Source organism: Aptenodytes forsteri, unplaced genomic scaffold (assembly GCF_000699145.1).
Source record: "Aptenodytes forsteri isolate BGI_AS27 unplaced genomic scaffold, ASM69914v1 Scaffold310, whole genome shotgun sequence".
NCBI classification, from domain to species: domain Eukaryota; kingdom Metazoa; phylum Chordata; class Aves; order Sphenisciformes; family Spheniscidae; genus Aptenodytes; species Aptenodytes forsteri.
The window spans coordinates 76,469-88,523 of record NW_008795680.1 but is presented as its reverse complement, the minus strand read 5'-3'; the positions used below and the strand labels follow the sequence as shown (position 1 = coordinate 88,523).

The following is a 12,055-nucleotide window of genomic DNA, read 5'->3' as shown; positions in this document are numbered from 1 at the left end:
ATGTCTTTCTTGTGCTGAGGGCTCCAGAGCTGGACGCAGCACTGCAGGGGGGGGCCTCACCAGAGCAGAGCAGAGGGGCAGAATCCCCTCCCTCGACCTGCTGGCCACGCTGCTTTGGATGCAACCCAGGATATGATTGGTTTGCTGGGCTGCGAGCGCACATTGCCGGCTTGTGTCCAGCGTTTCACCCACCAGTACCCCCAAGTCCTTCTCGGCAGGGCTGCTCTCCATCCCTTCATCCCCCAGCCTGGATTGATACCGGGGGTTGCCCCGACCCAGGCGCAGGACCTTGCACTTGGCCTTGTTAATCCCCATGAGGTTCACACGGGCCCACTCCTCCAGCTTGTCCAGGTCCCTCTGGATGGCATCCCCTCCCTCTGGCGTGTCGACCGCACCGCTCAGCTTGGTGTCATCTGCAAACTTGCTGAGGGTGCACTCGATCCCACTGTCTGTGTCATTGATGAAGATATCAAAGCACCTTAAAACCAGCGCTTCACGCACGTTGGCTGCTACGAAAAGTTGCTGCTCTGATTGGAAACCCTCTGATCTCCAGCCTCAGTTGGTTCTAGGCCAGTTCGTGCCTGTTCTCTTCTGCCAGCATTGTCTTAACTTCAATAGCTTCCCAGCTGGTGCTTATTCCCGGATGCATTCGTAGGTAGGAAGCAGCCAGCCTCCAGTTTGCGTAAACAAGCCCAGCTCCTTCAGCCCTGTGAGACGGCTTTCTTTTCCCTGGGTGATCTTTAGTGCTCCCCTTCTGAATTTTAGCTTCCTTGAGCACTGAGAGAGCACGTGCTGCTCCAGGAGGGATCTCGCTCCTGTGTGTCGGCATCGTGGCATCCCTGCGTGCAGGCGACGCCTTGCCTGACGTCTCCTGCCTTTCTCGTCACCTCGCGGCGTCGGTGTTCTGGTCATCCTGTGACCGATGAGTCCGTCCACAGGTTGCCAGAAGCGGACGACTTTTCCTGTTCGAATACGGATGGTTTTCATTTCTTCTTCCGCACAGATACCGCGTCCCAGCTTCATCGGCGAACACCAGTAGCGCTCGCTCTTCCTTTTTTATGTGGCTGTCGCTAATGAACGTAGACAAGATCAGTTGTTCCAGATTGATCTGGAACCTCCCGGCACCAAACTGGTATTTCCTCTTCGGCGCAGCCTGCTAACCGCCCCGCTAGCCAGCCCTTCACCCCTTCCCTCAGCTGTGCTTTATCCAGTTTAACCAGCTTCTGTGTGACACCGTGATCTCCTGTCCTGCTCCGTTTCTCCCGTTTTAAAACATCGCTGATAAGAATAAGGCGGGTCCAACCTCTGGTGAACCCCTCTTGCGTTTAGCCCGTTTCCCTCCAGCTTCCGTGTCTTTGGAAAACTGCGCAGGGACTTGCTCGTGCTCCTGAGGGCAGGGCAATCGGCCTGTATTTGCCAGACCCCCTGTCCCCGTTGCCGAATACGAGCAGGTTTTGCGGCCGTGCGAGGTGTTGCCGTCGACGGAAACGGCGGGACCCAGCCGTGAAGCTGCGGGGCGGACGTCCTCTGGCCGGTTTTTGACTCCCGGGATGGCGGTTCGCCAGTCCCCGCTCCCTCCGCCTGGAGGCAAGCAGGTCCTCGTGTCCAAATAGCCTCCACGCTCCTCCTTGCCTTCGCCCCTCCTATTCAGCCCCACGGTACTGAAAACTGGCGCGCGTTCACAGAGTTTTAGCTGTGCCGCGGCTCCTTCACCGTGCCGCTGCCTTCAGCGCGCAGCGATTCCGCCGGCTGTTGATTACAGCTGCGAAATCCTGTGCTGGTTTTTGTGACTGTCCGTGGCGGGGGCTGGCGCTGGTTTGCCTTCTGGCAGTTCTCGCTCGATCTCTGCTCAGCTCGCCTTCCAGAATCCAGCCGCCTGCTTTTCGGTCCTCCTCCCTGACAGCCCTTCGGCTGCTTGGAGGCGCTTGGCTCGCTGCTGAGGCTTTTCAGACGACTTGGGCTCAAGAACTCAACGAGCCTCCCCCTCCCCCGGTTTCAGCTTGGGGTGCAGAGCCCAGATAACGTACGTGCCTTTGGCTGGAGGAAATTCCAAGCCTCTGCCGCCTTAAGTGAGATCGCCGCAAGCGAAATGAGTAGTCACTCCTCAAAGCTAGCCCTTTGGAAATGGAAAATTGTAGTAGCATCTGTTCCTATTTATCCTTCCGTTTAATAGAGTCGGTCTCCAGTTGTCAGGCACGTGAAAGGTGGTTGTCATATCCTCTCTGCTTGGTAAGATTGACTCTGCGACAGCACCTCTTCGGCCTGTGACTTTCTGAAAAAAAAAAATCCCGAAAGCTTTCGCCTTCGGGAACCGCTGGGGCAGGGTGTCATTAGTAGCACGTGCTCTCCAGTCTCTGTCGGAGAAGGCAGGCTCCCCTAAACCCTTCCAGGTATTGCATAAAGGCCCCGCTGACAGGGCTGGCGACACCTCGCCGTGTTTGATCCGCTCCTGGGGATACGCTGCGGAGCTGTCGGGTTGCGCAAAGGGTGAAGCCTTTGGGGATTTAAAAAAAAAAAAAAAAAAAAGAAAGAAAAGAAGATCTCGCGTGGGGGACCCGCCTCTGTCCTTAGGACAGGCTTTAGGGTGCGTTTGCAGGACACCTCTAGATGCACGTTGCTTCGGGATTTCCTAAACCTCTCCGGAACGGGAATACTAAAATCAAAGCCCGGGACTAACGGCTTATCTTGTACCTTCTTCCCCCAAATCCCCGATTTTGAGGTTGTTTTATTGGTGAGGAGCAGTCCTTGGTGTGGTGCCGTGCTTGCTCCGTCACACCGTGCTGTGGCTCCGGGACGTTCGCTCTTCTCTCTGGTTCTGCGGTCTTAAAGCAGAGTAAAGCTAGTGCTTCAGCTCGGCCGCTAAATTGTTTTTGCCTTAAGAGCAGCCGTGTTTTTACTCAGCGCTGTCGTGTGTCCGCCCCCCTCCCCTCCCCCGTACAGGCAACGGGACATCCTGGGTTTATTTTTAAAGTAGGTTTGTACATCTGCCTCCTGGAACGCGGCACCTTCCGGGTGCTGAATTAGACTCAAGCTGTTTTGTAGCAGGCGTCCTGTGCCCGCTCGCCCGATGCTGTGGCTTTGGAGAAGTTCTCTCGGATGCTGTGGGCGGTATGAAAATTTCGTAAGATTTGCTTATTGGAACCCAGAGTTTTCACCTACTTCTGAACAAAGCCAAGTTCCCCTATTTAAGTGTTTCCCAACTGCTGACGGAAAGCTAAAGCAGAAGTCGGTATTTCTTGGTCTGAGACGAGGCTCCGGGGCACGTTACCTGCACGGACCAAATCTCTCCTGCGCTGGGATACCTGGTCCCCTGTGGACGATCTTTCTGACTTGTGCCCTGTGTATTTTTTGTGTTTTGTTTTTTTTTTTCTTCACCAGGGTGCTCAATTATTGCCGTGTTTTCACCGAGCTGTGCGAGACGTTCCTGGATAAAATAGTTTGTACGCCAGGCCAAGGGCTAGGTGACCTGCGGACGCTGGAGCTGCTGCTGATATGTGCGGGTCACCCGCAGTACGAGGTGAGTGAGGTTTACCCGTGTTCCCCTCCTCACCCCTGTCGCCGCACCTCGCTCATCCAGAGTAGAGTCAGTGGAAAAAACCTTTCTCTTCTATCGCCACGTGGTTGGGAGGCTTCGGTTCCCGTGAGCCGCCGGCCTTGAAACGCCCGCTCTGCGTTCCTGGTGCAGAAATCTGGCTTGGCTTCCCTTTCCCAGCGTCCTGGACGCCTGGGACTGCGGGTGCAGCTCTGAAAGCCTCCCTCATTTTCTTTCCACGTGTTCAACTGGAGTTAAGCTTTGCGGGGATTGCGGTGTAGCCCATGGTAGCTTTGTCCCCCGAGTATGTTAAATGCTGTTTAGCATCAAAGCTCCCCGACCGTCCTCCCTTAAATACAGAACATCGTAGTGAAGATGCGGGCTCTCCTTTTAGCCCCGCTTTTTACTCTTCCAAAACTGTTAATTAAATCCCAGTAGCTGAATCGTGCCTGTGTTCGGTGGGCGGAGAGGGGTTGTCCTGCTAAATCTGACACGGGGAGCGGGGAGGTGCCGGCTGGGGTGTGCTCCCGTCCTTCCCCCCCCGCCCCGTGTTTAAGGTCCCACCGGGGGAGGGATGCAGCCCCTGAAGTGGTGGATGGGAGGTGGGTATGGGACGAGCTAGTGCCCTCTCCAGGACTGGGTTTTCCAGAAGCTTTCAGAGCCTGAAAGTACATCAGACCTGAGAACCGGCAGGCGAGCTGGCTAAGAAACGATGGCTGCCGCGATGCAACCCTTCGGGGCTTGTTTGCCGTGGGAATCGTGGAGTAGCTGTGCTTCGCCGGGTCTCTGCGGTGCTCGCCTGGGACTCGGTGCCTCTTTTAGCCCCCTTTCCAGGTCTGTTAAGCTCAATCGCCCTTGGGCATGACCTTGTCCTGTGCTGGCGATGCTCAGGAGGAATTGAAGCTCTGCAGCTGCTCCTGAAAAAACCTGCACTGGTTTTTTGGGGGTTTTTTTAATTTTTTTTTTCCCCCTGCGATAACCGCACTTATAAAGAGGCTGTAGGCTTTGGAACAACGTCCCCTTCCAGCCTGAGCTGCTCCCTTGGGGATGTTTGCTCCTGTCTGGGGCTGCTGTCCCCCTCGCGTGGGTTAGCCCAAGCCTGTGTGCACCCCGAGCCGGCCATCAGGACGGTTAGACCACGAAACGCCCGGCCACGGGCGGTGAGGTTCAGCTCTAGGCGGGCAAACTCTTCCACCGCTGTGGCTCTCTGGTGATGGCAGCGGACCTTGCAAGCAGCGAAATGCCCCGTAGCTTGTTGGGGCAGGCTGGGTATTAAACGTCTGCTGCGTGAGCAAGGCCGGAGCACGTGCACGAATCGCGTCGGGGTCAGGGAGAGGGAAATCTCATCGCTGGCAGATTTGACTGACGTGAAACGAGGTGACGTCCGCGCTTCGAAGCAAGAGACGGTTCTTAGGCTTCAGTGTTAATTTTGCAGAGAAGAGGCTTTACTTCTGAGGGCTGGTGACAGGTTTTCGGGTGAACTCAGTGGGTTTAAAATCCCTTATTAAGTGACAAGCAGCAGAGGAGATCGGTGAAGCTGGGGGAACCAGTCCGCATCTCGCCATCGCGCGGTGAAGCAGCGCCGACGGAAATCTGTGGTACCCCACCACGCTGCAGACACCCCCAGAGGAGATTCCTCTGTCGGGAGCGCCAGCAGAGCGGAGAAAAAAAAAACCAATAATAACGTTCAGTTGATAACAAGATGCTGAATTTTTCTTTCTAAACAGGTGGTAGAAATTTCATTTAACTTCTGGTACAGACTGGGGGAGCACCTGTACAAGACAGACGATGCGGTCATCCACAGCATCTTCAAAGCCTACATCCAGCGCCTCCTCCACGCTCTGGCCAGGCACTGCCAGCTTGACTCAGACCACGTAAGGCTGCGTTCGCTTTGTTTCCTCCGGAGGCAGCGGGGCGGCAGGATGCCTCCGTCCTCGCTGCTGCGTGCTGTTGGCTCTCCGTAGCTATAGGGCTCCGCAGGTAATAGTTGTGCGGTTGCAGTAATTGCAGAGAGAAGACGGAGAGTAATTAAAATCGCTCTATTAACCTCTTTTCATTAAGCCGGTTCTTGTCCTAACAGCTTTCTGGCGTCTGGTTGCTGCGGGATGACCCGCTCCCGCCTCCCCCCGGGTGGTTCCCATTTTGAGAGCTGCGGAGAGCTGCGTTGTCCCCTGCTCGGGGGCGTTTTTGTTGGAATCAGGCTTGCACGGCTTGCGAGCCGCAGTGCTGTCATCTCCCCCCTTGAAGTCTGGGATGCTTTATCCTTCTTCTGTCTCTGCCTGTGCTCCTCATCCCCTTGATTTCCATCCCTTTGTCTGCGTGTCGGAGCAGGAATACACAGCGTGTGTTCAGGCTGTTAGCGTCGTCCTTGTGCGCGGTTCTCCTTCAAATCCCCTCCAGTAGCTTGATCTGGGGAGAGGAGGGCAGAAACGATGGATCTCTGCTCTGAAACGGAATGGCTTGGCTTGTCCTAGCTGTGGGTGAATGGGAACCCAGATTTCTCCGAGCTGCTCTCACCCTTTTGCCCTCCTTAATCTCTGTTAGGAGGGTGTCCCGGAGGAGACGGACGACTTTGGGGAGTTCCGGATGCGGGTCTCGGACCTGGTGAAAGACCTGATCTTCCTGGTGGGATCGGTGGAGTGTTTTGCTCAGGTGGGTTTGCGGGAGCGTCGTGAGGCACGCTTGGCGTCCATTGCTGCCCGGGAGGTAGCCAAGCCCTGGTGGCCTTCGGGGTGGGGAGGAGGTCACGCACGTTATCTCCTCGTCCGCAAGGAAGCAACCGTGTCTTGAAGTAGGTGGTGGGGGCTGTTCTGGGAGAAGCAGCAGGTCTCGCGCTTTGTCGCGCGTGGGGGGGGGGGTACTAGCTGTGGAAGGGTACTCTGGTCCCAAAATAGCAGGGGTGATCTGCGGAGCATGAGGGTTCACGCAGGTCCACGCCTGGAGCCTGCCCTTCCGTGTGTGTGGGAGGAGGTGAGGAGCCGGGGGCGATCTCGCGGGGTGGGATTCGTGACCGCACACCCCCGAGCTGTGTTTGTAGCTTCTTTTGTGACCGATTCTCTTTCTTGCAGCTTTATGCGACTCTGAAGGATGGGAATCCACCCTGGGAGGTGACGGAAGCTGTCCTCTTCATCATGGCCTCCATAGCTAAGAGCGTCGACCAGTGAGTGTTGACCATCCTGCTCGTGTCTGTAAGGGCTGTTGGGCTCAGGCGTTGCCTCCAAGTGAGTTTTGCGGAGGCACCGAGCGTATCCCAAGGGTACTCCTCGGTACGTGCTTCCCCCGGCAGAAGTGTTTAAAACCCACGCTTTATTTCAGATAGTGCAGACCGTGCCCGCTGAGGACTGCAGCAATGCAGTACCCCCTTGCTGATGGAGCGGTCCTGTAGCCCAGGGGACTGAGGTCTCCGCTTCCCGGCCAGGAATACGGGTCCAGGACAGAGCCGGGACTGTGCGAAGCAGTTGGACCTTCTTGGGTCTCCTCTCTGCCTGCCTGGGGGCTTTAATGCCACAGACTTGGGCTCAGCCCCGGTGAAACAGGATAAGGTTTTGTTTCCCCTTAGTTTATCTCCTGAAAGCAAAGCGTTTTGCCTAGGCTAGTTGTTTGGGATCCTTCTGCATCCAGAGTGGGAAGAGCCGCCTTTTCCCAGATATCTTTAGGGAAGGTTAAATCCCTTTCTGGAAGCGCCTTTCCCTCCCCGGTTAGTGGTAGTGGAAGCGTCGACAGCTAACGTCCAGGGCGGTGAGAGGGCGGCGAGTCCTCCTGCGTGCTGACAGCCGCGCTGATGCAGCGGGGCAGCCCGGCTGGCCTTCACCAGGCTGGGAGCGCCGTGCCTCCCTTCCCCGGGAGGCTGGGGGAGTCGCCGCGTTTGCTATACGCTCGCTGGCTCCCGTTATCTGCGTCAAGGCTGCTCTTGCTGGTTTTTATCTTCAGCTTTTCTTTCTGCTTTCTTCCCGAGAGCGCCGGCCCCTCGTGGCCTTGCGCTGCGGGAGCACGGGGGAGTCCGCTTCCCACCAGCCTGGCCCACGAAGTTCTTCCTCGCCCCGTGGCTCTACCGAGCTTGGCTTCTGCTCTTGCCGTGAGAGGGCAGACGGTGCCGTCTGCCGGGCAAGCGAGCCGGAGCCCTGCCGCTGACGCGGGCCGCAGGCAGCCCGGGACTCGCCCGGTAGCACCCTCCCACACTGGGAACAGGCTCCTCTGGCTTTCTGCAGTCCCTGGAGGATTAATTAGCTTTGTTCTTGTGCCACGAGCGCTCTTAGTTGGAGGTATTTAGTTTCTTCTGCTCTGTTTGGTAAAGCTGGAAGGCTGCTGCGCATCTGGATCCCAGCTCCGACAGCCCCGAGCCCCCCCACTCGCCCACGTCTCGCATATCCAGCACACCGCGGCTGCAGGGTTTGCCTGCCTGATTCTGAGCGACGTGGGAGTCGATCGGGTTCGATAAAACCAGCTTGCTCCGTGGAAACGGTCCGGGAGCCGCCCCGGGGCTGAGCTGGCTGCCTTTTCCCCGCAGGGAGAACAACCCAACCCTGGTGGAGGTGCTGGAGGGGGTGGTTCGCCTCCCCGAGACGGTGCACACCGCCGTCCGCTACACCAGCATCGAGCTGGTGGGAGAGATGAGCGAGGTGGTGGACAGAAACCCCCAGTTCCTGGGTGAGTCCCTCCTGCCGCGCCGGCGCGGGACACGCCACCGCTCTGCCCGGCGGCGAGCCTGCTCCCCAGGACCCCTCCTCACCCCAGCTTTCTCCTCCGCAGATCCCGTGCTGGGTTATTTGATGAAAGGTCTGTGCGACAGGCGGCTGGCCTCGGCGGCGGCCAAGGCCATCCACAATATCTGCTCGGTATGCCGGGACCACATGGCTCAGCACTTTAACGGGCTGCTGGAGATAGCCCGTTCCCTCGACTCCTTCACGCTCTCTCCGGAGGCCGCCGTGGGGCTCCTGGCTGTCCGCTGTCCAGTTTTTTTTGGGGGGGGGGCTGTCCCTCACCAAAGCTGCTGCCACCCCCTTTACATTGTTTTGGGGCTGTCACTCACCACAGATGCTGCCACCCCGTTTTCACATGGTTTTTCTTAGACGAGAGGGTCTCGGTTTGCCCTGAGGCACTCCACGTGTCCGCGTTTAGAGTCTTCTCAAGAGCTCGCTTGGGGCGGGAGGTAGACGAGAGATCCTTTCTGGGTTTATAAGCTATCTCCGTCCCCGCTCTGAACTCGAAACGCGGGAAGAAAACATTTGAAATGCTCGCAGCCAAGCTAGCGACGGGTTACTGCTGCATCCAAACACCTGGGAATCGGCCGCTGTACGCACAGGGTGGAAAAACTGCGAGTATTTGTCATTTTAGAGACAGCTTGGGCGCAAGAATGTAGTTTTTCGACTCCAGCCTGCAGTCAGAGCGTTCGCTTCTCACCGGGCCTTCGGCCGTTGCGCACCGTGTGCCTCTTCGACCACGGCTGGTTTCGGGGAGGTGCAGGACTCGTGTCCGGGCCTCAAAGATTCCCGACGGATTCGAGTGCTTCTGAAACCTTTAAAAATGGAGCAGCTCCGGAGCTTGTGCAAAGGGAGCCTTGTTGCGGCTGTACAGTCGGGGTGTGCGACTAAAGAGACAAAACTCCTGTTTTTTCACTCGTTTGCACCCACATTTCGATGCAGGCAGCATCAGCCACGCTTCTGAGCTGCTCCTCTCCCTGCCGCAAAGTATTTTCTCCCCCTCCTTCGAAACAACGCGACGAGTACGTGAGCCGGGGAGAATTTTTTTTTTCTTTTTTTTTTTTTCCCCTCCCGGTGTTGCCGTCAGCCCCAGCCCTGTGGTCTGCCGGCGCCGCCGACGTGGGGTGGCTGTGCTGCTCCTGCCTTGGAGTGGGATGCTGTGATGTGGCAGCGGGGAGCGGCTCAAGCGCTCGTCTTCGTATTTCGTTTCCGTGGGAGCCCTGAAACGCCTTAGCTGTGGGTCGAAAGAATCATAGAATCATTGAGGTTGGAAAAGACCTCTAAGATCATCAAGTCCAACCGTCGACCCAACACCACCATGTCCACTAAACCATGTCCCTCAGCGCCTCATCTACACGTCTTTTAAATACCTCCAGGGATGGGGACTCCACCACTTCCCTGGGCAGCCTGTTCCAATGTTTCACCACTCTTTCAGTAAAGACATTTTTCCTCACGTCCAATCTAAACCTCCCCTGGCGCAACCTGAGGCCGTTTCCTCTCGTCCTGTCGCTTGTTCCTTGGGAGAAGAGACCAACCCCCCACCTCGCTACAACCTCCTTTCAGGTAGTTGTAGAGAGCGATGAGGTCTCCCCTCAGCCTCCTCTTCTCCAGGCTAAACAACCCCAGTTCCCTCAGCCGCTCCTCATCAGACTTGTTCTCCAGACCCCTCACCAGCCTCGTTGCCCTTCTCTGGACACGCTCCAGCACCTCAACGTCCTTCTTGTAGTGAGGGGCCCAAAACTGAACACAGTGTTCGAGGTGCGGCCTCACCAGGGCCGAGTACAGGGGCACGATCGCTTCCCTAAGAAGCTTCCTCGGACCTCGTGATGCCGCAGGGCAGGGGCGAGGATGCTGCGGGGACACGCCGGGGTGCCCAGATGCGCTCGTGATGTCCGTCCGCCTTTCGATCGTCCCTGTACTCCCACGTGCTGGCGTTCCTTCCTCCTCCCCGCCCCGCTGAAAAGTATTTCGGTGTCTGGTTTAACCAAAGAGTCGGGTTCAAGCTGCAGAGAACCATCTCCCGGTCTTGGGAAGCAGTGTCCCTGCCTTTGCCCCGGAGCCGTGCCCTCCCCCTGCCCGCACGCAGGCAGGGCCGGTGGCGGGCTGCAGGCAGGGCCTGTTTGGGAACCTCGCTCGTGTTGTGTTTCGCCGACCGCGCTCCCTACGCCGCGTTCCCGCTCCTGAGCCTGTCTCCTCTTGCCTTTCAGGGACAGCCTTGGTCCTCGCCAGGCTGCCCTTGGAGAAGATAGCAGAATGCCTCAGCGAACTCTGTGCCGTACAAGTGATGGCGCTGAAGAAGGTACGTGCCGGTCGGAGCTGCGTTGACGCGCTCCTTGCCTGTCGCTGGTTTGGATGGGGGAGATCGGAGGCCGTCAAGCTGCCGTGGCTCCGTCTTTGCCCCGTGGCTTGATCTGCTGCGGTAATTGTGTGTCCTCGAAGCCAGAGGTGTATGAGGAGTCCGGGACCTTGTCCCTAAGCCTCTCCCGGCTGAGAAATACCTAGCTGGTAGAGCGCGTAATGGGTTAAACGGGAAGAAAACGGTCCCTAGAAATCAGTTTAATGTGCCAGGAGCCAAAGAGCCTTCCTGAACCCACCTCGAATGCAGCAGGCAGCTTTCGCCCCGCGTCTCCGGGATGGAGAATGTGGGAACTCGACTTCCCCGTGGGGCACCTGGCCCCAAAAGGTCACGTTCTGGCTGTCCCAAAAACGTGGTGGCCCTAGCGACCTTTCCGTGCCGATCCAGGATAACAGAGAGCAGAAATCTCGGAGGGTGGCAGGAGGAAGAGGGAGGGAAGCCTCAAGAAAGGGACGTGCACGTCCTCTTGTCTCTTCAGGGTGACCTGTAGCTGCGCAGGAGCGGTTCTTGAGAGCTCTTCCTGCCCACGCTGCTCCGAGCAGCTCTCGCCCGTTGGCGGGCTTCTCTTCCACCTCCGACCCCGCTCCCTTCTCCTTCGGAGACCCCTTTGAGTAGGCTCTGAATGCGGAGGAGGCAAAAAGAGAAGCCACTCTGAGCTTTCGGGGTGACCTACGGGCGTGTGGCCGAGGCTAGGGGCTGCCTAGGTCCTAGGCAAGGTTTGAGGAGATGTCTGCTCTCCTTTGGCCCGAAGGGGACGTGAAGGTGCTGCTGGTGGGGCCTGGTGTCCAGGCAGCGTTTGTTCAGTCTTCACTGGGAACGGGGCTGCCTGCGGTCCCGAAATCCCATCGTTTTCCCTTGTTTTTCTAGCTGCTCTCTCAGGAGCCAAGCAATGGCCTCTCCTCAGACCCTACCGTGCCCCTGGATCGACTCGCTGTCATATTTAGGTAAGGAAGGGGGGGACTGGGACAGCCTGTGCAGGGGGTTCGCGAGCACCTGAGTCAAAAGCTGCTCACCCAGAGGCTTGAAACCAAATCAGTGACGGCTCGTTTCCCCCTGGCCCCAAGAGGAACGGCCTTGGAAGCTGCTGCTTCACCGAGCTCAAGGCTCCCCGGCCCCTCTAAGCCAGTTTCTGGTCCCCTTCCCGCGGCCTGGGCGGGTGCTTGAGGCTCTGACCCATTTTCTTGGCTTTAAACAACAAAACCCGGCTGTTCAGGAAAATGTACCGTTAACCCTTTGCTGCTTTTCACAGACACACCAACCCCATTGTAGAAAATGGACAGATCCATCCGTGCCAAAAAGTCATTCAGGAAGTACGTGCCGGATTCGGGGAAGGAATTTCTGCGGGAATTGATGGGGGCGTCGTACCGGGCGGGCGGTTCGGTTGCAATCCCCGGCTGCTGGGCAGATCCGCGTGTCCCGACGGCACCTCTGCCTGGGGCTGCGCCGCGCCCGGGGGGGGGAGAGGGC

The 12,055-nt window shown here is 57.7% G+C and overlaps 1 protein-coding gene across 1 annotated transcript in view; it reads left to right on the top strand.

The window, feature by feature from the left end:
- TNPO3 (transportin 3) overlaps positions 1-12,055 on the top strand; it is a 28,858-nt gene that overhangs the window by 12,983 nt on the left and 3,820 nt on the right. The window contains exons 9-18 of the mRNA XM_019472971.1: positions 3,379-3,517; positions 5,260-5,406; positions 6,077-6,184; positions 6,601-6,692; positions 8,040-8,179; positions 8,282-8,469; positions 9,757-9,759; positions 10,439-10,531; positions 11,456-11,532; positions 11,838-11,898. Coding sequence (XP_019328516.1) covers positions 3,379-3,517; positions 5,260-5,406; positions 6,077-6,184; positions 6,601-6,692; positions 8,040-8,179; positions 8,282-8,469; positions 9,757-9,759; positions 10,439-10,531; positions 11,456-11,532; positions 11,838-11,898 — 1,048 coding nt within the window. The remainder of the gene's footprint in view (positions 1-3,378; positions 3,518-5,259; positions 5,407-6,076; positions 6,185-6,600; positions 6,693-8,039; positions 8,180-8,281; positions 8,470-9,756; positions 9,760-10,438; positions 10,532-11,455; positions 11,533-11,837; positions 11,899-12,055) is intronic.